Here is a 26,024-nt window from a genome sequence, read left to right as displayed (position 1 = left end):
GCGGTAACCAATTTCCGTAAACGCGATTCTGTGGCGGTGTCAATAACGTGGATTTCTATATTATCAAGATTTTATTTTATTAAAATGTCGATAATGTGAATTCCTATTCTATAAAAGTATATACAATCTGTGAAGCACTATCAGTTTTCCATTTTATTGACAAACTTATCAAATAAACTTTCAAGGAAGTAATTAATATGTAAGTATACTATGTATACATACATATACCAGCATAAATATTTCATGAAATACATAAGCACATATGTACGTATAGTTGGTCAAGCTTTAGTGTTGAATAATTGAAGCTGCTACATCGTAATCAACAAGTATATACAAAAAATGATACATATACAGAGTTACTTTTATCTTATGTATCTATAACTAAATTACGAGTCCATTACAATTATCAGAAAAGGTATCTTTGCAATGGATCTATTCGCGTAAAACATTTTATTTGATCCTTGTATTTACAGAACACTAATTAATCTATGGACACTATTCTAAACCTCGACAAGCTGTTTCGGTTTCATATCAGAGAATTGTTGTTCCATTTGCTCGAGCTGTTGCAGTCGATGTTTACTATTGTAATCATCTATAAAATTCAAAAATTCTTTGTGCTTTTTGTTGTCCGTGGGTAAACATTCTTCTTTTTTGTTATGTAACCACTCGTCCATATTCGCCACACGATTGGTATAATGAAAAATACCGACTGGAAATAAAATATATAATATCATTCTTCCAACCTCCATTTGCCAGTTTGCCATTGTTTACAAATCTGTGAACAGAATACTATCATGTAATTATAGGTCCATAGATCGACTGTTCTCCTATTTATCATGATCGGCTTTGGAGAATATATTGTTTACATCTTTAAAAGGGGTATATTCAAACAGATACATAAATATATCTTAAAATACATACTATTGATAGAGACTTGTCGCGTAGAAAAGTTTTAAGCCGAAACTAAACACCTTTACACTAACCGAACGCAATTCTACGGACATACACGTGTAATCTGTAGTTTGTCAATAACAGTCAATAAACTGATTTTTAATATTATTGATATATACATAGATCAAAATAACCGGAATACCATGCACTATATATATAGTAAACTGTATAAACTGGTATAAACACGATATATAGATGCGAAACTATAAACTACAATTACGTTGTATCGGAGTCGCCATATGTACCCGCCATTAGGCCAATGGTATCCACTCTACGTTCTCTTTCTACAATGCTATTCGCCACAGCCCGGTCACGTGACTGCCATGAATGCCATGCGCTTACGTCACGAACAAAAACTCACTAGGAAAAACACAGAATAGGGCAGAATAGGGTAATACGTGTAGGGAATTTTCAATGTTGGTGAAACTGCTTCGTAGAAGCGGGAGGTGCGCTAGAGCGTTCAAGATACACTTGATAATATTTTTGAAAGCGTCTATTTTCACCGTTTGAATGGTTAAAAATTCTCTCAATTGTTCAGTAACGATACTGAGCTTTAAAGTGAGCTAGCATGGAAACATTATTGCCGTCGGAAATAGCGCGACTTGTCCTTGGTAAAAACTTTATGCAACAATGTTTTAAAAGGTTTTGTTAACGATAACCTGCTTCGCGGTGGAAACGTAAATATTATAATTTTCCGAGTGCATCGCAACGAAAAAACTCGACCAGATAAATGTGTCAATCGTGACTCGCGTGTGGTATTTAAAATATCCACTGATATCAACGACGTGTCAGATAAGTTTCAAGTTTTCTTTTCTTTCGTGACATTTAAAAATTCTGTTGATTTCAGGGTACCTCGAAGATCAAAAATGCATCGAAGCTGGCAAAATATTTTTAGAAACGTCGCCGCATTTACAAGAATGTCGTACCGTAGTATCCAAGGGAAGACGATTTAGTACTAGGGTGGGTGGAATGACATTGATAGATGTCATTGAAAAATTCGTTGCAATCACCTCGGCAAGTAAGTCGATCGGATTTCAGTGCTACCATGATATTTACCAAAGCAACCACATATTTGTTTGCTCAGCATTCGCACGGTTTGAAAATCTTCTTACGTTTACGCAGTTCAAGAACGTCTCAGCAAAATTGCAGATTGCGAACAGTTGAGACATTGCGGGGATACGTTGGAGCAATTAAAGTTTCTTGTCGAAGAAACGCGTAGTCAACGATTTGTTGTCAATATTAATGTTCCTTCTCAGGTAGATAAACTTTGATTGTTCTTTGCGATAATGATACTGACAGTACAATGGATTCGAACGTGTAATGTAAAACTATTTACAGGCTAATACCCAGATAAATAACGGATCTCCGATTATATCCAGTAACATTCGCAAAAGACGTCACAGCAACAGCGATCGTGAACGATGCAAGCGTCTGAAAATAATATCCAACTCGTTCCCGCAATCGGAATTTCCAGTTTCTACAGGTTTGTTTGTCCACTGTTGATAACTTTTCATAGTTAGAGAGTTACTGTTCGTGCGAACTCATTTAAAGATTGTTGTTCTCTATCCTATCACAGCGACAAGTCCCAACGGCGTAGAGGCAACACCATTGGAAAGTTTACCAGGTCATGGGGAGACGTCATGTCGATCCAACTACGATGCTTGTGCGAAAGAGGAAGACTACAATACGTGCCGACAAAAGCACAGAGGTAGTCAAACATTCCCATTGATTAAAACTACGCAGGCCGATAGCTCCATACATATACAGTCATTCTTATTATATGTAGCGAAGAATGTTTATATAAGCTTCAATGGTTTCAAGAGATGCATACTTTGGTGTTGTGAGTTTTTTTTAGGTGGACGCGTAGAAGAGATATGAAGGTCTTCAGTATTTTTTCAAAATGGGATTGTATGTTTTTTCCTGCACCAATCGATGAAGCTTCATATTCTCTACAAAAAAGTATTAACCTATTGATATCGAAGAACCATTAGTTAGAGACATATTTTAATTTTAGTGTTGTTATGAAATTTGTTATAGCCAATGAAAAAACATCCATGATGTCAACACAACTATTTCATTCATAGGTGGCGATCAAGATGATAGAACCGGTGAAACGGATGTTGTCGATGACAATACGACAACATCCAAAGAGGACTACACAAGGAATTTTTGCCCATTCGAAAAATGTAGCGCGGCTACAAGCACGGAAGAACTATTGAGTTATACGTGCGCAGAGGTGCAGACTAATCTATACGATACACCTGAATCCGAGTCGGAAACCAATGACGAGCCTATAGAAAATCTCAGTGTAAGTACAGTATCGAGACGCAAACAACCGATTCGAGCTCGTTGCGATCGATTGTGAAATAATTGTGAACAATTTCTCGCTGTCCGCAGTTACTGACCAAAGAGCTTTTAAATCGTACCGAGTTACAAGAACGTATCGCTGAGAATATTAATAAAGCTATACTGCCGACGGATACATCTGCGAAAGACGATACCCTGAACGATTCGGTGAACACCGAAGCAAACTCCTCTATCATGATCGAGTTGAATAACGCGATTAAATCCATAGTTGAAGCAACGGAGGCTGACCCAATATTCGAGAAGTTTCTCGATGAAATAATCGGGCCGCACGTGGAAACAGATACAAGTCCAGACGAAGATATGGAAATAAAACCGAAAGTGAAACTTTTGAGCGACTCCCGAGAAAAGCAACCAGAAACCAACACGGTGGAACACGGGACGACTTCGACAGATGACAAATCATCGAACGAAACGGAAGGTGTTATCGAAGTACCTTTGAAACATAGACTTCGTAGTTCGTCGAGGCAACAGAACGTTCGCGTCGAAGACGAGCAACGCGAGCAAGAGAAAGAGTATAATGCTCTGGAGGATCAGAATGCTGCGGCGATCATGAGTATAATAAACGCGAACATTACTGGTAGCATATCGTCGAACGACAAGAAAATCTCGGATAGCGTGAAAGACGGTGTACATTTGGAAAATGAAAGCGAGAAGAAGTTTCCTGTTTTAGAACGGTCTCCGAACAAGGATAAGCCGGTCGACGTGAGATTGACGAGCGTCAACAACGAAAAAGACTGCGACAACGGCAATAGCAAAGGCAATAGCAACGGTGCAATTATTCAATGTAACGATGTCGAGTCGAAAACAAGAAAATCGTCTGTGAAACGACCGCGCGTCGGAAAGCCGAAAAACGAAACCGTACTCAACAATGGAACGAACGGGCACAATCTTGAGCAGGATATAATGACGATGCCGATGTTGATCGTGTGCTCGAAACAGGAGACGAACGATATAATCGCCGCAAATGCCGGCATATCGTCCGTCCCCAGTTCGCGCTTTATTCCCATCATGCCCGACGATTCGACAGCTAAAAACGGGAAAGATTTTGTACAGACGATGTATTTTAAGACTGTAAACGTACCGCAGAAGGTACCAGCGCCGGTCCCCATTACTTTGAACGAGCCGAAAAAATTAATTGTTTGCGCGAACCCGGCTTTACAAGCGCGTCCGAAAGGATTTATCAAAATGAACTGTACGTCGAAAAGCGCAGCTAGTTCGATGGCAAGTATCGTTGTACCGAGTACCACGAGCAACAACGCCGACATAGCAGTTACTAATAAATTTCCCAGTGAAGAATCGATTACTCTTTACGGGAGTGAGAACAGCGCGAGAACGTTATTGGACAGTTCGACTTTGCCAACGATAAACGTAGAAGACACCATCAGCCTGTCGGGTGCGGAGTTGTCCCCGTACATAAAATTCAGTTGCAACAAAAGTCAACAGAATCAAAGTTTATCGGACATCGACTTGACTCCGGTCGACCAGAACGTGCAGATTGTCGACGCGACGGATAAAATCGTCGCCCCAGACGATCAGCAACCTTCTGCCTCCACTTCTGCATCTCCTTTGAAAACAGCCGAGCACAATGTCATCGATAAACGAACGCCGAGATCTTTGCTGAGAAGACGGTCGAAGAATCACAGATTAAGCTTATCGACGCCCAGGAGAAGAAGCAGCCACGTTAGAGCACTGGACTTCAATACCCCGTCGAAGATGGTGATCCCGCCGAACAAATTGATCGGGCAGAATCAGAACCAGGACGAAAACGAAAACGCTCGGCCCTCTTCTAGGCCCGGAGCGGCGAAACATCTTAAATCCGTGCGCAGAACGTCTCTGTTCCGATCGCCGCCGTTTTCCAGTCACGTTACAAGGACCACGCATAGATTGAAGAGTCCGTTGAAACATTGTCGGTCGTCGTCGAAGCCTCCCACCGCGACGAGAAGTTCCGAGTCGAAACTCAGCGGCGGTTGGGACAAATGTAACGGGGTGGGCGTAATAATCGAAAGCAAGGAAGACGCGTCGAAAGAAAATGCGACCGCAATCGCATGTTCCGGAACCGAGACCAAGCCACAACCCGAGACGTCAAAGCCCAGGAGGAAAGAGAGTTGGGATGCAGATTTGCGGAAGGCTTTGCAAATCACTACGAACGAGGAGTGCCAGAAGACGCAGAAACCCTCGAAAATACCAAGACTGCCGAAGACCAAAGGAATCGAGTCCACGAAGAAGAAAACGGTTACCTCACGAAAAGATAGACGAAAGAGAAAAGACACAGTACAGATTCTTAAGGAGACAAGTCAAAGCAGCAAGGCTATGGTTGTCTCGTTGATGGAAAATAATAACGACACCGGTAGCAACGTTGTCGCAAAAAGCGAGATCGGTGCGTTGAAGTTGGCCGGCGGTAGCGACAGTAACTGCAACCGGGAACAGAACCACGACAATTCTGACAAGCCTGTACACAAACAAAAAGAAGAACTGCCGAAAACTGCGGGTGCAACCGTTGAACAGAAAACTGCTAAGAAATGTAACGCCGACAAGAAGAAACAGAACTCGTCCAGAAGCAACGCGACAACGTCTTTGGACGCGTTGCAGCAATGTTCGGAACTGGCAAAGATCTCCGTGGACATCGCGCAACAGATGCTGCAACAACAAATACCGAACTTGATTGCTCTGGAAACGCCGATAAAATTTCAGAACTCCGAATTGCCACCGACACCTAGATTACTCAGCCCCAGCAGTAACGCGACTCCGTTTCCGAAGGGTAACGAAGACATCAGCAAGATACGTTGTTTCATAAGCACGCCGGAATTTCCGAATACGCCTGGTGTAACATTAACTCCAAAACTTTCGAACGAGGGTACAATCGCAGACGACGCGAAGAAAGAAGCATTCGACAACTGTTCTCCGTACTATAAGCCCACATCCGAGCAAGACGAATGCTCGGACAAACCGTTGAGAATGCTCAAAGTAGGTAAAAATGTCGAGAACTCGTCCACGCTGGTGTCACAGGTTTCCATGCAAGCCGTATCGTCGCCACACGACATCAAGAAATCGACCAACACCTTCCAAACCTGTGTGTCAGCGAAATTGGAGATCACGCAGTTCGAAGTAATCAAAGAAAATCCGCCGAAAGAAGAAGCAGCAGCGAAGGAACTTAAAATATCTCGTGATGATTCGCCGACTCGTTATGCAAAGTTCAAATCTGACTGCGCCAAGGATAATGTCGCAGACGCAGACGTTGTTTCGCACGACAATAACGACAACGAAAACGACGCAGCCTCCGTGGCATCTTGCTCTTCCTCTTCCTCGTCGTCGTCGTCGTCTTCAACTTCCTCCTTCTCCTCCTCTTCTTCTTCTTCCTCTTCATCCTCGTCATCACCATCAACGTTTATACCCGCGTTATCCTTATCACCAGCGTTCACCACCAATCAGCCGAAAGACACGAGCTCATCGGATAAATCATCTACCAGCAAAAAGTGCAATAAACCTAGTCAAACTCTGCAGCCGGAGGGCTCGGAAACATTGACCTCGGAAAACGATTTATCCAAACTAAAGATCAAAATTACAGGTGCGCTGTGTACGAGTCATACAAAACAAGCGACGGCCGTCTTAAGGAAGAACGAATCATCGCCGACGAAAGTATTCTCAATATTCAAGAGCGACCAAGACCTGAAGACCAGTACGAAGGAAACTCCTGCGAAAGACGAACTTCTATTAAACGAAGCAGACATCTCGGAAACTCCCAGCAGTTCGAAATCAGGTGTTGAACATCTAACTAATCTGACCTCGAAAATCTCAGCGTTCATCAGCTCGGAGAAATTGTCAACGTCCAAGTCGAATCAAGATGTTACGGCGGAAACGGTTCCTACCTGTAAAAACGTATCGGCTGTACCAGCTACGTCAACCGAATCAACCGGTCCGTCAACAGCGTCGTCCGAATTCAGATGTAAAAACAATCGCGAGGACCCGGACCTTGACGTGCTCATTCCTAATTCGGTCGAGTATCATTTCCTTTACGACGACAATGCTCCAATGAAAAAGAGGAGGCGCAGGTATAGCAGTCAAGAATTGGAAGTTCAAATCAACATGAACAATCAAGGTGTGAAAGCGATGACTGCTACGCAATACGAAGAAATATTCAATTTGCCCCCGAAATGGAGGAAACGATCGGGAAATAGAAAGTCGCCGGTTAAAACCGAAACATGCCCGATTCTAGTCCAGGAATTGTTCGACAAACCACCTATTACGTTAACAACAATAGCAATCACCCATGGCAAGCCTTTGGCCACGTCGTCACCTCTGAACAAGACGCCGACGCCCAAGGTGAAAAAGCTCTCGGTAAAAACTGTTCACGAGTCGAACGAACAAAATCACGACAGACTTCCTGATCAACCGAATAACAGAAAAAAGACGAAGTTTGATAAAACTCGTGAATCTGGTGTGTAAAACACGATACTTACCGTTTACATTGCGCTACTCTCAACTGTAATATAATCATCAACCTACCGATTTCAGATGACAACTCTACCGCGAAAATTCTCCGAAGAAAGTTGCCGGAGTCGAGAGAAAACAAACAGGTAGAAAACAAATTATACTACGCATTTATTCTTTTATAATATTTGTTCGCAGCACAAAGACAAAACACAGACAATTGTTTTAGATCGATAAACGACAGTACACAACGGATCCGCAAACATTGTTGAGCAATGTTGACTTGGAAAAATTTTTAACATCTGTGCATGGGCCAGCGTAATCCGACGAGGACAAAGCCTTATAGTCTGCGAAAGTCTATAGTTCTAACCGTGTATACAGTGGGCATTTGATACTATATCCTAATTTTTTCTTTCCTTCCGTCCTTCCACCTCCAGCTTTTTCAGCTCCTCCAGTTCCATCATATCCTTTTTGGAGACTTCGTTCTTTTGGGAGAATACGAAAGCGATACGTAGTTGAGTTTCTTTTTCTTGGCTCTTTCAAATACCATACAGTCAGCGGCAATATTAAGTGGACACCCATGGACCAAGCCCACCGAGGATAATAGGCTAAAAGAAGCACATTGGGTGCAAACCCAAGAAAAGAGCGACTACTACGAATGCACAAGATATACCTAAATCGCATAACTTTTTAGAAATTAGTCCAAAGGACTTAGATGTTAGACCGGCTAGTTCGCTAGAGCAGTGGTGAGCAACCCGCGGCGTATTGTGGGCCAAAAATGGAAACATTAGACTACGCGCGGTCCACAACCGGCAACGAATGCAATGTTAAATACTTCGTTGCATCGCGCCGCGCCGGATTCTGGCGGGCTGCAGGCAGTTTGCTAGCGGGCCTGCGGGTTGCTCATCACTGCGCTAGAGAATAAGTGCACAAAAATTTATTAAGATTGCAATTGGTAGGAATCATACAAAATTTAAAAAATGATGTTTTGTCAACTTTTTTATCTGGGCTTGTAACGATAATTTAAAAAATGCGTTTTATAGATTACGGTAACCTATATGCATACTGAAAATTTCATCGAAATCGGTCAACATTGCAATGAGCTACATATGTTCAAAGATGAGAGCTTAAGGGTGAAAGTCGCAAATTTTCAGCCTTGCCAGGGCATTTCGCCTTTACGTGATCATCTTTAAACGTTTGTAGCTCATTACAATGTTGACCGATTTCGATGAAATTTTCAGTATGCATATAAGTTACCGAAATCTATAAAACGCATTTTTTACATTATTGTTACAGGCCCAGATAAAACGGTGACGAAACATCATTTTTTTAAATTTTGTATGATTCCTACCAATTGCAATCTTAATAAATTTTTGTGCACTTATTCTCTAGCGAACTAGCCGGTCTAATATCTTTAAAAAATTCAAGTCCTTTGGATTAATTTCTAAAAAGTTATGCGATTTTTTTAAGGGTATCCACTTAATATTGCCGCTGACTGTATGTGCCCATAGTCATGAAAGTAGTCAAAAGTAAGTCAAAATTTAAAAAAGAATGAGTTATTTCTAGACAGCGGATCTTTATGCAAAATAAAAATGTTTTACTTTTTTTATTTTTGGAAATAATATACCACAATATATTCTTTAAGTTCGTCTACTCGTTTTATCATAAATGCATAAAATCCGCTGTCTAATTATTTCACATCACCATTATTTTAAACGAAATGAATTCAATGGAATCAATATTGCGAAAAATGAACCGTTAGATAGTGCTTGTTCTTCCAATATTATATGGAATTCAATTTCTTTAAATATCTCGAAACAAGAAATATATGACCACTTTCATAATTATGGGCACATATCATTTCCAAGAATCTAACAAAGTCTCACTTGAAATTGAGACAAATTATTATAGATCAATCGCAAAAGTTAAGAACCTTGTTACAGCAATATGTAGCTAATAATTTATGTATGTATAGGAAATAAGAGAGGCTGCAGAATTAATAGATGTACGGAATTATAATTTTTTTATTAAAAATATTGAACCTTAACAGATACGGACTCACTTTACCGTATAGCTGTGCAAGTGGGAGACTGTATTAACGTGTTATGTCTCAGTCTAGCATCGACATGGCACACCGTTTAGCATTTAGCTTTCACAGCTTTATCAACATCTTCTATCACCGATAGTAATTTCCGCCACTGCGCCATATTCAAACAAATACCTGCACAAAAGATTGACATTAATTTTACATGATAATTGTTAATCAAATTGACAAAAGACAATGATCGTCTACCTTTCTTCCCAGGTTTCATATTTGCATCCTTGTCGAAATACATTTCTCTAATGTCGACGTATAATTTCCCTTTGAAGTCTCGCACGCTAACCTGACGATTACTTCCAAGATCCCAGGCTGTGTCTTCGCTTTGCTGCGCTTCTTTCTGCTGTGCTTCTTTTTGCTGCGTTTCTTTTTCTGGTTTCTTTGATACCTTTGCCTCTTTATCCTCGGATTCTCTCTTCTTCGGCTTCTTCTTTGGCCTCACTTCCTTATGATCGAAACAATGCATCACATTGATTATTCACATAACGAATATACGAGATAGACATTTTCTGTCGTGTTATTTTAGAAAAATACCTCTTCGCTGCTGTCGTCGTCGGATGACAGGTATTCTTTTGACTTCGGCATTTTCTCGAAATCTGAGAAAAATCTAGGTTGAGAGATATGTTTTGATTGCGCAATTAAAATTACTTTGAAAAATAATTCGGAGTGCAAAGGGCTAAAGTATTCTGTATTTCAAAAATTGCTAAAAATTCAAATGTCGTATGAGGAAGAGGTTCAATTTCATGCACACAGCGTAAAAAAGATTACATGGAATAAAAATCTTCTCTTGATTTCGGAATTAAAATTGCTTCGAGTCCATATTCGAAGTGAAGTTTTCATCGAAGAAATATGTAAATATATAAATTTTCGCCAGTTTATAACCTTCTAACAGTCATACCGAAAACATTGTTACTGTAAATATTTAATTACTGCTAGTATATACGTGTACATAGCACATACCAAAAAATTGTTCGACAAGCAAAGATTAGCACGCGAACGATAAATTGAACTCGCTAAAAGAGATCCAAGCGAAAATAATAAATCCAACAATGTGGTCCGCCGAGCAATTTTAAATAGCTGTTATTAGCATCGCCATATTTGATTGGCATCCAGTTACACGGTTACACAGTATACACAGTGCAAATAAATATGCTACATGTGTCTCATTTTTAGAAGCAATAACAGCGATTCGTTGTAACTAATATTCTATTGTACAATATTGTGTACCTCACCTGATCCTTATGTGAAAATCACTGCTTTATACAAGAGTTCTATCATTCGCTCTAATCTTCAATGACATACATTGATACATGCGTAGTTAAATACCTACATATATATATGTATATGCGCGTGTGCACGTAAATACACGGACACAGAAGATGCCGCGAAATACGATTCAATTTCTTGTTCGAATAATGTGAAGCAATGTGAAGTTATATGTATTGAAATCTTATGCTTACGATTCCAGAAAGTACGGGAACAATACTTACTGTTTCGGTTGTGATCTTTTGAAGTTGAAATCGAGTTTTCACGTGAATATGCACCTAAACGGATATGATTCGTGGATAAAGCTACACGCTGCGCTGCACAGCTATATATGATACACTGCTGTACACTTGTGTAAATACACTGCCAAACTGTGCCAAACTGACATTGCATATTTTGCACGTTTTGCACTGCATACAGTATAGGTGAGTATCAGTGAGTATGTTGCACACATCGCAGTAGCAAATTATCTGTGGCGCCATTCACGCAAAATCGTGCAAGCTAACGGTCTATATGTCTATATACTTGTAGACCCGGTTTCGGATAACATCAGATAACATGCCGTGTTCCAAAATTACATCGTCTACCAGATGACGGATGTGGGCAAAGTTTATATGCAAAGTGTTGCACTGATGTGCAAAAGCCCAAAACATACAAGAGTGAAACATCGAACAGAAGTGAGAAAATTGGATTTACTTCAACTTTGTACAGATTTCATTATAATAGAAACGTTTTAAATTATTACATTTTAAAATTTCCTCTCTAGGCCAAAACTTCCGTGAGTGGTACTGTATACTGTCTGGAGCATTTGCGGCAACGGTACTACACTACATACATAGCATCAGATTTATCCATCGGCTTTCGCAGCACTAGTGGACTGATGATCATCTATTCTAATATATATTGTCTGGACCTCCTTTATATACTGCAGTATTACACAGAAAGTCTGACGGTGTGCCTAGTCTCTCCGAGCTAGTCAACATTCTTGTTATAAATGTTTAGTTTATATAAAATATAAGTTATGTACACGTACTTACAATACAAACATTTTATGTATGAATCTGCAATGAATAAATAAAGACAATGTAATAACAAAGACTATCTGCGTATATATATTTATTGAACCATCAATTTTTCCGAACATCCGATTTGTCGTCGAGTTATGCTACTGAATTTCGTGCCACCTCCTTCGATATCATGTGCTCCTGATACTTTCTCAGTTTTCGAGATTTTAAAAAATTTTCGGGCGTCTGACTTGTCGTTGACTTATACTACTGAATTTCGTGCCACCTCCTTCGATATCATGTGCTCCTGATACTTTCTCAGTTTTCGAGATTTTTAAAAATTTTCGGGCGTCTGACTTGTCGTTGACTTATACTACTGAATTTCGTGCCACCTCCTTTGATATCATGTGCTCCTGATACTTTCTCAATTTTCGAAATTTTTCGACCGTCCGACTTGTCGTTGAGTTGTACTACTGAATTTCGTGCCACCTCCTTCGATATCATGTACTCCTGATACTTTCTCAGTTTTCGAGATTTTCGAAAATTTTCGGCCGTCTGACTTGTCGTTGACTTATACTACTGAATTTCGTGCCACCTCCTTCGATATCATGTGCTCCTGATACTTTCTCAATTTTCGAGATTTTAAAAAATTTTCGGGCGTCTGACTTGTCGTTGACTTATACTACTGAATTTCGTGCCACCTCCTTTGATATCATGTGCTCCTGATACTTTCTCAATTTTCGAAATTTTTCGACCGTCCGACTTGTCGTTGAGTTGTACTACTGAATTTCGTGCCACCTCCTTCGATATCATGTACTCCTGATACTTTCTCAATTTTCGAGATTTTAAAAAATTTTTGGGCCTCTGACTTGTCGTTGACTTATACTACTGAATTTCGTGCCACCTCCTTCGATATCATGTGCTCCTGATACTTTCTCAGTTTTCGAGATTTTTAAAAATTTTCGGGCGTCTGACTTGTCGTTGACTTATACTACTGAATTTCGTGCCACCTCCTTTGATATCATGTGCTCCTGATACTTTCTCAATTTTCGAAATTTTTCGACTGTCTCACTCGACGTTGAGTTGTACTACTGAATTTCGTGCCACCTCCTTCGATATCATGTGCTCCTGATACTTTCTCAAATTTTCGAGATTTTTAAAAATTTTCGGCCGTCTGACTTGTCGTTGACTTATACTACTGAATTTAGTGCCACCTCCTCCGATATCATGTGCTCCTGATACTTTCTCAATTTTCGAGATTTTTAAAAATTTTCGGCCGTCTGACTTGTCGTTGAGTTGTACTACTGAATTTTCGAAATTTTTCGGCCGTCTGACTTGACGTTGACTTGTACTACTGAAATTTCTGATACCTCCTTCGACATCATGTTCTCTCCTAATACTTTCCCAATTTTCGGGGAAATTTTTCGAAAATCTCGAAAATTGAACTTTGTATTAGGAGCACATGATGTCGAAGGAGGTATCCGAAATTTCAGTAGTACAAGTCAACGTCAAGTCAGACGTCCGAAAATTCTCGAAAATTGAGTAAGTATTAGAAGCACATGATATCGGATGAGGTGGCACGAAATTCAGTAGTATAACTCAACGACAAGTCAGACGCCCGAAAATATTACAAAATTTAATTTTTGTCTAATTTGACACATTATTCTCTATCCAAAATTTTCGAATTTGTTGAACTTATTTTACTGTCGAATAGTCATGTACAGGGTGGTGAAAAAAGAACACATTAACTGTTGTAAGTAATATATTCTTTATTTTTCATCAAGAAATTTACATCATTATTATAATAGTATTTATTATAAACGGACCGAAGTCCTCTTACATAAATATTTACAATAGAAAAGAGACTTAAGTAATATGAAAAGTAATATTAAACGTGTATCGTGTTCTGATGGGAAGAAGGCCCCCAGCAGGAATGTGGTGACGTAGGTACGAATTTGCAGCCGATTGGATTCCACAGTGGAATGGGGACGCCTTTCCGTGCTGCTATCCGAAATATTCGAGTACGGAAGCGTTAGATTTGCGGTGAAAAATCATGAAAAATAGTCATGTAAAAATAGCCACTAGAGAACTCGAGATACAGAATAAATATTCGCAACACGAAAACATCGTCTGAAATATCTGCTAACATTTCCTTATTAGACCATATTATTCTTTGCTTTATTGGACTATCAACTATCGATAGTTATCGATAATTATAATTATTGGAATAATATGGCACTTGCTTCTTTTGTGGGTGGAGGGATTCCGAAGACTTACCTTTTGTACATATTATGAATCGATGAAGTATCAAATTCTGCATATAAATATATTGACCTTTATACGTTCTAAATCTAATAGTTAACGAGATATTATCGAAATAATTTTCCATACGTACCTACTACCTGGAAGCTGGGAAAGAAGTAGGTGCTCGAACTATATGGAAAATTATTTCGCTAATATCTCATTAACTATTAGATTTAGGACATATGAAGGTCAATATATTCAGACATAAGATTTGATACTCTATTGACTTATGATGTAAAAAATTAGGTCATTCCATTAAAAAGAGTTAAAGGTGATCTTAAAATCTCTGAAACGCCTCCACCCATAAAAAAAGCAAGTACCGTATAAAATGAGCCCCTCAAAGCCATTTAATTTCCATATTTTAATAGTTTAATAGTAATAGTAAGTTTAATAGTTATTCAGGCTGAACAAGTTAGCTGGGACACCCTGTATAAACTATTGCACTTGAAAATGTCCAAACTGAATCTCATTCTTGTATCTTGCTTAATTCCTTCGTTTATAACTTTACATTAACGATAATGCTGCTGTCTTCAGTGCTAGAGCTTGTAACTCGTTAATATCTCTCTCCAACCTGGAAACAAGATAAGATATGTTGTTGAGTATAATATAATTTAGTTTCTTAAACGACAGAATGTAACACCCCACCTTTCGTAATGATCTTTAATAGTGTTGTATGTATTTAAAAAATCTTTAATGCTATCATTGACGCATCGATAAGATTCATTATGAGATCCAATTAAATCCATTATAGACTTCAAAGTATCACGACAAGACTTCAGTGCTTGAATTGTTTCTTCCCATTCTGTGGGTGTTTTAGGAAGAATCATATTATCACCACGTAATACATCATAGTCTCGTAGAACACTGTGTAACTGAGATAAAACATCTTTTACTTTAGTAATATCCTCAGATTCTGTAATTCAAATCATAACAAATTCATTTCTGTAACAGAGTTCTAAGAGTTCTAAGGCTTGGAACAAAAGTTCGTAGCGTTTGTAAATTAAAATTGAAAGCTAACATTCAGATATTTATTTATAGATTTATTCAATAACATATTTTCCATTCTGTTCTATTATTTTTTATTATTTTCGAGGTAACTTCTCGTGTTATTGAATAAACATATGAATAAATACCTTAATTTTATCTTCGATTCTTAATTTGAAAATGCTACAAACTTTCTTTCCAACCCAATATTTATCAATGTTACTTACTAATATAGCTTTTTACATCTTTAATTTGTAAGTCTATTTCATTCTGCAATATAGTTAAGTAATTGATATCCCTCTGCCTGGTTTTTAATACAAACAATTTCTCCTTGTTGCGGTCAAGTTCCTCACGCATTGACGCTAATTGCGATATGATCAATTTCTCCTTCTCCTGTGTTCTCTGTCTCAATATAATTTCCACCATTAGACCTTGTAAGTATTTGTCGTACAAAAGATTCATCTCTGTATCCTCCTCATCGAAACATTTATCCGACTGAGATTGCAATATTGAAAATCGATCTGCTGCACGAGTTCTTGTGAGGTCTAGGTTAACGTACTAGTAAATATTTTACATGTTTCATACTTAGATACATATGATTTATAATAATTTAAATAAAATCTTTTACTATGTGGTAAGACAAAATCTGCTGGACTCATTGTTGATCGATGACGAGAAGTAACTTGAGCACTGACATCTGCTATATTTCCCTTCTGTGTTTCACATACAGAAGCATTCAATAACCTAAAAATAAGTAACAATTATTAGGAAATAAATTAAACAAACTGAAAAATTAATTACACTTACTTTTTAGTCCGACGTATCACTTTTGGTGGTTCCATGTTACCTCTCTGCATCTTTTATTAATCTTCGCCGGACGGTTATAGGTTATAGACAGAGAAGATACTCTGACTCTCTGTTATAGGGCCGTCCGAACCAAAACTCAACTGTGTTTATAGTTTATATCTAATCCTCTTTGGTTTATATATAGCAGAGAGTTTATTATTATAAGCACAAAAGTAACGGCCCCAGCACAGGAACTTCAAATCAGTGTTGTGAACTGGTACGGGAAAACTCGCGCATGCGCGGCGAATCCAGGAACGTATCTGCGTTCTACAGTCCGTAGCTTGTGGGGCAAGTTTTCTTTAGAGCGGTCTTAAACTTTTGTCCGCTACTGTATATATACAATTAGAATATATTTATATATTACATGTACATACACATCAAATTTTAATATAACATACGCATGTTAAACGCTATGTTTGAAAATCGAGAAGAAAAGATTGTGCGAAGCTATGCGGGGCAACCAAGGTGCCCGATTTCGTACTTCGCTGCAATACTGCTCCGAATCCGAAACCGACTCCGGCGCTGATTTCGACTCCGACTCTCCAAATTGAAAAAATATGTACTCAAAATAATTAAGAGTTGTAATAAAACTGAATAAATAATTAAAATATTGTATTAAAGTCTAAGAATATGGAACAGATAACTTTGATACAACACAACACGATCGGCTATGTTATATACCAATATACTTTCTCACTTTCAGGAGATAGTTCAAAAATACTACTACCATAACTTTAATGATTTATATATAAACAAAAGATGAGAACTATCGATAACCATCGATAGTACCTCGATAGTTCTCCACCACTATCTCAATCTCATATCCTCTCTGACTCTACTTAGTTATCTATGGCCTATGGTCCATAGCGAATGGCGACGTTGATATCGACAGTGACAGCGGCGCAGGGAAGAATATTTCCACTGTTTTGCCTCTCGAGTCAAAGTCACTTTGATTATTTCCTTTCGAAATAAAAACTATTCGAAAGACATGACGTCGATTCAAGACCCGTTGAAAGAGGACACGCAAATAGAGCCTTCACTCAGTGCAGACAGTGCAGCGGATCGCAATTCGAGATGCGATTCACCGAAACGTGGGACTACACTGTCAACCAGCACAAGTAGTTTCGAAGCTTTGGATCCACACGATCCGAATCTGAGTCGTCTAGCGAATACGATGTTCCAGAAAACTGGCGAATATTTGCAAGAGGAATTGACGGCCACTCACGCCGATTATCGTTTACTCGAACGATTAAATAAAGAAACGATCGCCAAATATACCGAATTAAAAACCATATCATCGAACGTAGCACAGTCGTTGGACTCGTTGAATGAGAAATATAAAAAGTTACAACCTATTCTTGACAACATCAACGAGATCGATGACAGTGTGACCAAGTTAGAACAAGCTGCGTACAAATTAGCATCGTACTCGAAACGGCTAGAGGCGAAATTTAAAGATATCGAAAAAGACACAAGGAACAAGTGAACCAGAATCTGTGATATGTACATATATGTTATATGTTTGTTGAGTACTGTGCATGTAAACAAACGCGTCGATTAGATAAAAAATACATGTATATAATAAATACATACACGACAGACGATTTTAATCGCACGATCAATCTACTTTATCGTGTAGATATGTTAAGTTTGTCTGTAAAAAGTGTGCAATCATGTGAAATGCAATTCGTACGTATTATCGTAACATCATTTAATTATACATAGAAAATCTAACTCGCATGTTTTCTTTATACGAGTATGTTAAATCAAGGTTGAAAATAACAGCAATCGGTTGTTGTATTTATAACAAACGTATTTTCGTATTATAACGATACTGTAAAAAATTAATGCGTTACAATGCTGCCTTACGATATATCACATACGATTTTCTTTTATTATTTTCATTCTGTAATTATTACTTTAGTTGTATTGTAATCTACTTATTAATTTTCTATATACTTGAAAAATATATATATAAGGTTTTGTTACAGAAGTTGTTAAACAATAAATGTACAGGAAGTAATTTATACTATGCGCGTAAGCCAATAAATAATTGTTCTTAAATGTAATGGAAACTTATCGCTACAAAACCGTATCCTTGTTTTCTGTGTGTGTATATACATATACATATGGTAGCTGCTGACTCGGATTTCTCTGAATGCGATATTTTATTGTGTCACCGATTGAGTTTACAGTCTACTGCCCATTGCCAGAAAGAAGGCAACCGGAACGAATGCGGGTCCGATTTTTAATTAATTATACTACTGATCGTAATGATAAGTCGACCAATCAAATAGATAGAATCTCTTCTCGCCTCTTATCCCTGTGCCATCCATGCTAGCTGCCTTCTTTTACACGAGCGGACAGTACTTTCGAGGCAACTCGTTCGCTAAGGTTTACAATTGTTGTGTTATCGTTGGAGTACTCTCCACGCGCGTTGATCAAATTTTTCTCTCGTCGTTCGATCGACTTTAATCATCTGGTCTAAGGATTGCAATGATACTACACCGAATGTTCTAGAGTTACAAGCGTAAATTGAAGAACACTAGGTGTGTACGTTCTTCAAGAAGGCGTCATAGTAATTTGGCAAATCTTGAAGTGCAAATAGTACTTTGTCTACATGAAAGCAGTAAGGTACCGGCAACTCGTTCTCTAAGGTTTACAATTGTTGTGTTATCGTTGGAGTACTCTCGACGCGCGTTGACAAATGTTTCCATCCACACCCACGCGGATCTCGTCGTTCGATCGACTTTAATCATCTGGTCTGAGGATTACAATTATACTACACCGAATGTTCTAGAGTTACAATTGTAAATTGAAGAACACCGGGTGTGTACGTTCTTCAAGAAAGTGTCATGGTAATTTGGCAAATCTTGAAGTACAAATAGTAACAAAAAATTTTCGTTAGAATCCAGATAGAAATTCCGTCTAGTCGCTGGAACCGTTCGACTTAACAGTCTAAGAAATTTCCAGCCATCAATAATTCCAACGCGATCTCCGGTGCGATCGGGAACTCTGGTATTTCTGTGCTGCTATGCGTGTACCGTACTTTGTAGGTAAAATACATGCAGACTTTTTGTAATACGTGAGACCTGCAAGCAAGATATACGTATGTAGACAATTCTGGAAGCTGTTCTTCGCAGAAGAATCCGCAGAACTTACGGGATTTCACGGAAGTTGACTTCGTTGGCTTCGTTTTCGGCAAACTGGCCAGGACCACTTAACATGGCCTTTATCGTTCCACTGGTTAAAGCGTATTCCCGCCTTATAAAAAATTCATGTCCGTCGCTGCTGACCAGTTTAACGTACATAGCGTGCGGTCCCTCATAGCCGCCGTAAATCGGTTTCCCTTCCTAAAATTTCAAGTATGAACTTACTATTTGTCGATTTCAAGATATACCTAAACATAGTATCATTAATTCCAACTACCATACAACAGAATCTATCGTTAATGAACAGAAGACAGGATAAATATAATCGAAGAAAAAAAAAATAAATAAAATCAAAAGATTAAGCAGCAAAACTTTAATTTGCAGAAATAGGTACCGCATGCAGGTCACTAGATGAACTGTCTTCTTCTTCTTCGCTGTTATTGACAGTTTCTTCCGCATTGGGCTTGATCCAAAGAAAAATAAACATTAATTAATCAATGAACTTTTTACCATGACTTTCCTGCTTTCCGATAGAGGAATCAATCAATTAGCAGCCCGATTGTGATACGTTTCTTTTTAAATTATATATTTTAACATACCCCAATAGTCATGCGAGTGTTAGACATGCATTAGATTTTAAGCAGAACACATACCTTCTCAGCTTGCGTGTTCATACCGTTTGACATTGTTTTATCAGAAGATGAGTATATCTGCAGAAGTAACGAGTCAATTATTGGTCAATACTTATTCGATCGTCGCGTTATTTTAATATGCACAGTCAGGGACAGTTGGTAGAAATAGACGAAAATGAAATTTACTCGAATTCATGTGACTGTTGTGTTTTATTTATTATTAGACTGTGGATTTTATGCATTTACGACAAAAATGAGTATGTACAATTTAAAGGAGGACATTACTGTTTATTATTCACTAAATAATGTATACACAATAAGGATATATAATAAATAAAACTTAAGTTTGTAACAGTCATATTGATTCGAGTAAATTTCATATTTTTACCTATTTCTATATATTAACGTCCACATTTACGTTTGTCCCTGACTGTATAATACATACTATATGACGATTCGTGTATACGTCAACTTAATCAATTATAGTTCAACAATCGAATAAAAGAACCGTTTTTAAATAATATTTAGTTTTATCCACATACAATAATATCCTTGTTCACGAGAAGCTCGGTCTTTCACTCCGTTTCGTGCCGATGGAAAGGTTAATTTCAACTATAGAACGTATTACGAAGGATATTGGCAGAGGAAGAAATACGAGCAAGAAGTCATACGTTGACAGGAAAATAACTGGACATTGTTGCATCTATATAGCCTAAATATTGCGGTTCGAGTGAAAATCAACGAAATCGAGGAAAACGTTTCGACCGATGGAAAAAGAAAGAACTTGAACGGCGCAATTGTTCGTCGCGTATGATTCACACAATAACAAACCGTGCGTACCTCGGTAAAGCGAGAGATTCTTATAAAATTCAGACTTTTCGAATCACACTAAAGTTTCCTAACAAGTGCAGTGGCAATTAATATGGCTACTATAAGAATGTCGGACGGATTTCGATAAGTCGAATCACGTTCCTCCATCTTCAGCAGCGCTACTTGCTGGGAAATAGATTGAAATTGGCGCGCGAATGCCTGTCATTTCGTTTTCTTGAAAATCGCAAGACACATGTGCATATTTGTTTAATCGAGTTGTTTTAACTTTGATGGTTAATTGTGGTTAATTTAGTTGTTCGGTGGGTGGCTTTTAAACTCGTCCGAGCCAATAATAATCGGTAAGATCGTTTTAACCTGTTCAACATCGAAAGTTCTGTGTACAAGATGTCAACGTTAACAGTAAATAATCGGTAAGTATTCATTGTACACCTTGAAATATCGCAAAGTAGGCTCTAGAGAAAAAAAACTTCTCCATCAACAATAATTACCCTATTGAACCAAACATTTTCTTGTATTACTATTTAAAAACAACGGAGATATTTTCGGTCACTCTGTATATATTTACATCGTCAATTTTGGAAAGTTTATTTAGTTTATCCGCAGTTTATTTAGTAATAGGACTTACCTGATACGATAATAGATCAAATACTTTGTATTTGTCGTTATTTTGTTAGACAAGATCGAACAATGGACGAGATACGCGAAACCCTGGAGCTGGCTGTGATCAAAGAGTCAGATTTGCAAAATCTGACACAAATATTATATTCTGCGACCGATAGTAATATAAATAATCGCACAAAGTTGTTGGAACTGGATCAACACCTGCTGGAGACTATCAAAGCAGGAGACAGGTATACGATAATTTATATTTAATAACTTCTTACTATATATAACATTTTAGTTTAACGTTTCAGGGGAATAAAGAAGACTCTGTGGTAATATGCACAAAATGTAGAACGTACGACATCAAGGAAGCAGAAACTTCTAATTCTTGTTTGCTAGTACCGAATTTAAACTTGTTCAAACAGACAAATGTACCAGCAACAAATGATAGAGTAACAAAGGATTATAATATCTCAGGAGTTTTTCATACATATTACGAAGTACAAGACATTAATTCTATTATAAATGTTTGTGATTCATCGATTATACGCTTGAAAAACAATATAGGTAAAGGAATGCAAACCAAAATTGGAGAAATTGCTTAGCATACTGGAGCCCACCACTTTCAAAGGAATGGAGTATGAGTCTGCAGTGTCTCAAGAACTTCTGTACGATTGGGAGAAATTAAGAAGCGAAGTGCAAGCCAGCGAAGATGAATTGAATAGAGCGTTAAACGATTATCTCATAGTTAACATCGATGGTAAGCAAGTAAATCGATCTTTCTTTAGTTTGAAGTTTTAACTATGTTAAATATACAGCTATTATTTTTTGATTTTGTTCTGAATGAAATATGTTAAAAAAAGAATTTGTTTATATTTTTCGACATTATAGAGCTAATTATTGAGGTTGAAAAAATTGTTTTATAATAGCCCAATCCTTTCTGAATAAAACAAAAAAAAATATAGCTCAATCGGATAAACAGTTCCCGAGATAAAAATTCGTAAGCGAGGCCCGTTTTCGTCAAAATGGGCAAAAATTGCAAACTTCGAAGGCCTGTAATTTTTAAACAAATTCTAAACCGGCAAAATGACGACTTAAACCTCCCTTCATTTCATATGGACTACAACATATTTCATTCAGAACAAAATCCGTCCAAAATCAATCAGAAGAATGACCCAATATCTTTTCCAATCCAAAGGTTATTATCGCCTGATATCGTTCGAAGCAGAAGTACGAAGTTTAACTTTAATGTTGGATCTCTTCGATGAAAATAGTTGGGAACTGGACCAAGTAGATAAAGAAGTTACATACGAGACCTTGAAGGAATTTATTCCAGAGTCAGTATTCGATGTTTTGTTTGCCAAGTATGCAGAGGCGAGTAGTAAATCGAAGCAGGATGGAACACCTCTGCACAGGTATTGAGTTTTTCGTTGGAACAACAATTGTTAGCGCGCTGCTAATTTCTGGTATTCTTACAAAATGCAATGTTACAGGTACATAGAAGAAAAATGCTGTAAATGTTTAGCGCAGGTTCTTCTGGCTGCTTCAGCGGTTACAGAGCACAAGCAATTTATGGAGTCGTGGAATATCGGTACTCCGGAAAGTAAGCGAAGATTCGTTAGGATCGAAATTGTAGACACAGCGTAGGCTTATTGCATTTCGTTTCTCGTTTACACAGAAATGGAACCGAAAGAGGAATATTTGAGCGGTGTAGCTCTAGTTACATGGAACGGTTCAACATTGACAAAAGAAGTAGTGTCATTCCCAGAAGCAGATTTATCAAAGAACATCAATGAAAGGTTCAATGAACTTTTTAAAGCGAAAGATAAATGGACGATGCAGGAAATAGCACCTTACGTGCTGTAAGTAGAGAAAAATTGACTACGATAGAATATAGGTTTTGCACTCCAAGTTCACCCTTTTAAAGAACATTTAAAATGAATTATTTATTTATTTAGATTAAATTATATATATGTACTTCCATTCTTTAAATCTATTAATCAGAAAATATGGCTACAACGAAGGTGAAATTGATTTGTATAAGATTGAATTTGACTTGCAAGTGGGCGAATTTGGAGCGCAGAACTTAAAGAAGTTTCTCCTTCCTTTTTTGTTGCAAAAGTTCATTTTGCTTTCCAGGATCTTCACAACGGATAAAATGAACGCTAATGCTCTACTGACCAAGCATGCTAGATGCTCGATGGTAAAAGGCGTGAAATATTACAGCTCGAAGCACGGTAAATAGTCGATTGAAAATTGTTCATGATACTGAAATCATTCGCGCTGTTTATTTCGCTCGTGATCATGATACATAGTTACATTTACACAATTTTATAAATGTCTTTGAAATATTATTACGCACTGTGCTTACTTTTATCATTCGTCGTCTGGCCGATAACAGTAGCATGATCGATCGTCGTATAGAGACTGCCGTCGCTCCAATATTTGCATCCTTTACAAAGGATTGCGAGATTGTAGTTCGAAGAACAAACTACCTGCATGAACAATTACAAATGGCTCGTACGTTTATCGTTTTGTCGTCGTCGATTATAAAATTTGTATCTCGTGTGTGACATGATTGCAGAACTTTAGTCGCGAAGCTAAAATGAAAAAGCGTTTTAATAGTCTTCCATAGTTGAGTCGATTCATTTGGTACAAGTAGGTCGAATAAATCCACGAAAACTCGAATCACCGATCATTCGATAATAGGATGAGTTAATTGAATTTATATATACCGAAGATATGCAGTTTCATAGAATTTCACATTTCACGAACAGCGAATTTGGTTAATTTACATCGTCGCATGTCACGATATGCGACACAGTTGCGATAATTACATGTAATCGAAAAGAATCGAATCAAAGTTATATTGTACTGTAGAGTGCGCGAATCTACGTGAACGCGTGAATGCAGATTTTTGTCAAACAGAACTGAATTTTGTAATGTTGTAATTATATGTATAGCACGAAGAATAAATCACGTCAAAACAAGAAAGACAACGCTATTAAATGTGATTAAATGATTCCCGTTAGCGTGTCGTGTTTCTCAATTGAAGAAAAAAAATAGTGTCCTGTGCTTGCGATCCTGTAACAACATCGAACGTCGTACTTCTCGTAAGTGTATAAATACTCGATAAAATGATTAATAAATATTAGTACACAAGCACACACGCCTTGGCACATTACTATTTAGAATCTTCATTGTCGTAGGATGATGCAGCATACGAAAGTGCAGTTTTAACAATCGGTGTGTAAAAAAAAAAGAGTATTGATAAAAAAAGAAAAACGTAGTTGCAGAATCTCATTTCGAGTAAAAGTAAATTTTCTTCCGAGGATCGAGTGGAATAACAAATTCTATAAAAAATGGAATACTTTACATCTATGGAATATCGAATAGATTCGTAAATGCATCGCACACATAGGCGCATCGCGTTGATAAACCGTCGATACGATTTTTACGCATAAGGATGAAATTTTCTATAAATATCTCGTAGGAACTGACTTGCCGTTGAAGAATGATTCGCTTTTCTTTTTTCTTTTATAAAACATTCTGTATAAATTTCGCAAATCGGTATGAATCGCTAAATAATTACCTAATAGAAATAACACTCAGTCCCATTCTTTTTTTTTTTTTACAATGTATAATCACTCCCCGTAGTAGGAAATAGACTATTAAATTATGAATTTGTAAAACAACGCTTGTAAGATCTTCCGTCTTACACGAAATTAAAATTTGTTTCGCGAGTTTATTACCGTTTGAACTAGTTGTTTAAATATATATATATTTTTTTTATAAATAAAGAAAAAATATATATATATGTATAGAATTATTCAACTATCTACAGGGTGATGCAACAAGCCACTCTATGAGATGATGGGTTACATACACGATAACGTTTCAACGGTAAACATTCCTATAATTTATAAATTTCTGTTAATCTGTGTGGACCGAGAGAAAGCATTGTCTGTCGCGTTGGCATGGGATTTTACGATGATCGATGGTCTATAGGTCGAGAGTACCTCTTGCTTCACCCTATATACTTGGTTGTTATACAATAACAAATTAACAATAATTCTAAAGCTTTGGAGTGATTTCCTTATTAGCTGTGACTTACTTTTAATGATACTTTTTCTACTGCTACGTCTAACGAATACTGTCCTATCTATAAGTACGTTTAGACAAAGGTCTGTTGTTTAGGTAAATGTTAAAAAGAGGCTGTAAAGCACAAATACTAAATCTCCTGCTGCCGAGTTATGCGCGAGATGTAGACGGGGGTAACTTGTACGATGTCGTTTACGTATGTACATACGAACCTAATATGTATTTCCACGAAGTTCTCCTGAAACACGAACACCATCGATAAGTCGGGAGAGAGGAAGGGATTACGGAAAACTCTTAGTCGTCGCAGGGTCGGCGTGATGAGTAATTTTTCTAAGCACAGTAATGTCTCATTCTAAGTCAATTCTCGGTTCTCTGTTGTGACATAGGACTAGAAAAGAAACTTCTTTATTTTTCACTTATTTTTAACGAAATTTTACCAATATATTTGTGACATTTT

General features: G+C 37.7%; 7 protein-coding genes and 1 long non-coding RNA gene across 25 annotated transcripts in view; 4 read left to right on the top strand and 4 right to left on the bottom strand.

Moving 5' to 3' along the window:
- Positions 1 to 1,383: 1,383 nt before the first annotated feature.
- LOC143216790 (uncharacterized) lies at positions 1,384 to 8,143 on the top strand. 2 transcript variants are annotated; one of them, XM_076440188.1, is made up of 9 exons: positions 1,384 to 1,562; positions 1,799 to 1,969; positions 2,074 to 2,207; positions 2,290 to 2,434; positions 2,528 to 2,659; positions 3,036 to 3,259; positions 3,349 to 7,753; positions 7,831 to 7,892; positions 7,976 to 8,143. In XM_076440188.1, exons 1-9 carry the CDS (start codon positions 1,520 to 1,522, stop codon positions 8,066 to 8,068), a joined length of 5,409 nt encoding a protein of 1,802 aa, XP_076296303.1. In that variant the 5' UTR covers positions 1,384 to 1,519; the 3' UTR covers positions 8,069 to 8,143. The 2 variants fall into 2 exon arrangements, with proteins under 2 accessions (XP_076296303.1, XP_076296304.1); XM_076440189.1 differs by adding an exon at positions 2,807 to 2,910 and having other exon boundaries at positions 1,423 to 1,969; positions 2,036 to 2,207.
- A 1,609-nt stretch (positions 8,144 to 9,752) lies between these two features.
- On the bottom strand, positions 9,753 to 11,551 carry Ssb-c31a (single stranded-binding protein c31A). 4 transcript variants are annotated; one of them, XM_076440191.1, is made up of 4 exons: positions 11,335 to 11,551; positions 10,379 to 10,440; positions 10,040 to 10,289; positions 9,753 to 9,967 (listed from the first exon to the last, which is right to left on the bottom strand). In XM_076440191.1, the coding sequence occupies exons 1-4, from the start codon at positions 11,501 to 11,503 to the stop codon at positions 9,885 to 9,887; spliced, it is 564 nt and encodes a 187-aa protein (XP_076296306.1). In that variant the 5' UTR covers positions 11,504 to 11,551; the 3' UTR covers positions 9,753 to 9,884. The 4 variants fall into 4 exon arrangements, with proteins under 4 accessions (XP_076296306.1, XP_076296307.1, XP_076296309.1 ...); XM_076440192.1 differs by lacking the exon at positions 11,335 to 11,551 and adding an exon at positions 11,077 to 11,176; XM_076440194.1 differs by lacking the exon at positions 11,335 to 11,551 and adding an exon at positions 11,072 to 11,133.
- LOC143216792 (uncharacterized) lies at positions 11,394 to 12,201 on the top strand. The gene is made up of 3 exons (XR_013010625.1): positions 11,394 to 11,535; positions 11,642 to 11,787; positions 11,877 to 12,201. It is a non-coding gene; the product is annotated as an uncharacterized LOC143216792 (long non-coding RNA).
- Positions 12,202 to 13,849: 1,648 nt separating this feature from the next.
- Positions 13,850 to 17,268, bottom strand: LOC143217033 (uncharacterized). 2 transcript variants are annotated; one of them, XM_076440722.1, is made up of 6 exons: positions 16,210 to 17,268; positions 16,031 to 16,146; positions 15,630 to 15,947; positions 15,064 to 15,331; positions 14,927 to 14,989; positions 13,850 to 14,115 (listed from the first exon to the last, which is right to left on the bottom strand). In XM_076440722.1, exons 1-6 carry the CDS (start codon positions 16,257 to 16,259, stop codon positions 13,929 to 13,931), a joined length of 1,002 nt encoding a protein of 333 aa, XP_076296837.1. In that variant the 5' UTR covers positions 16,260 to 17,268; the 3' UTR covers positions 13,850 to 13,928. The 2 variants fall into 2 exon arrangements, 1 of the variants encoding a protein (XP_076296837.1); XR_013010704.1 differs by having other exon boundaries at positions 13,976 to 14,448; positions 14,646 to 14,989.
- Positions 17,086 to 18,701, top strand: Blos2 (biogenesis of lysosome-related organelles complex 1 subunit 2). The gene has a single exon (XM_076440733.1). The coding sequence runs from the start codon at positions 17,237 to 17,239 to the stop codon at positions 17,732 to 17,734; it is 498 nt and encodes a 165-aa protein (XP_076296848.1). The 5' UTR covers positions 17,086 to 17,236; the 3' UTR covers positions 17,735 to 18,701.
- Positions 18,398 to 21,014, bottom strand: Eloc (transcription elongation factor elongin C). 4 transcript variants are annotated; one of them, XM_076440736.1, is made up of 5 exons: positions 20,873 to 21,014; positions 20,054 to 20,110; positions 19,795 to 19,863; positions 19,411 to 19,601; positions 18,398 to 19,340 (listed from the first exon to the last, which is right to left on the bottom strand). In XM_076440736.1, exons 2-5 carry the CDS (start codon positions 20,084 to 20,086, stop codon positions 19,199 to 19,201), a joined length of 435 nt encoding a protein of 144 aa, XP_076296851.1. In that variant the 5' UTR covers positions 20,087 to 20,110; positions 20,873 to 21,014; the 3' UTR covers positions 18,398 to 19,198. The 4 variants fall into 4 exon arrangements, with proteins under 4 accessions (XP_076296851.1, XP_076296852.1, XP_076296854.1 ...); XM_076440737.1 differs by lacking the exon at positions 20,873 to 21,014 and adding an exon at positions 20,575 to 20,721; XM_076440739.1 differs by lacking the exon at positions 19,795 to 19,863.
- Positions 21,015 to 21,132: 118 nt separating this feature from the next.
- LOC143217027 (sister chromatid cohesion protein DCC1) lies at positions 21,133 to 24,148 on the top strand. The gene is made up of 8 exons (XM_076440712.1): positions 21,133 to 21,273; positions 21,538 to 21,714; positions 21,765 to 21,966; positions 22,034 to 22,226; positions 22,665 to 22,881; positions 22,960 to 23,069; positions 23,145 to 23,328; positions 23,606 to 24,148. Exons 1-8 carry the CDS (start codon positions 21,248 to 21,250, stop codon positions 23,709 to 23,711), a joined length of 1,215 nt encoding a protein of 404 aa, XP_076296827.1. The 5' UTR covers positions 21,133 to 21,247; the 3' UTR covers positions 23,712 to 24,148.
- Positions 23,723 to 26,024, bottom strand: part of Fak (protein tyrosine kinase 2 Fak) — a 75,413-nt gene continuing 73,111 nt past the window's right edge. For all 10 annotated transcript variants that reach the window (XM_076440697.1, XM_076440699.1, XM_076440694.1 and 7 more), the window contains one exon: positions 23,723 to 25,805. The gene's annotated coding sequence lies outside the window, so the exon portion shown is untranslated. The remainder of the gene's footprint in view (positions 25,806 to 26,024) is intronic.

The sequence above is a fragment of the Lasioglossum baleicum genome, chromosome 16 (assembly GCF_051020765.1).
Source record: "Lasioglossum baleicum chromosome 16, iyLasBale1, whole genome shotgun sequence".
NCBI classification, from domain to species: Eukaryota; Metazoa; Arthropoda; class Insecta; order Hymenoptera; family Halictidae; genus Lasioglossum; species Lasioglossum baleicum.
This window is presented reverse-complemented; position numbering and strand designations above follow the sequence as displayed.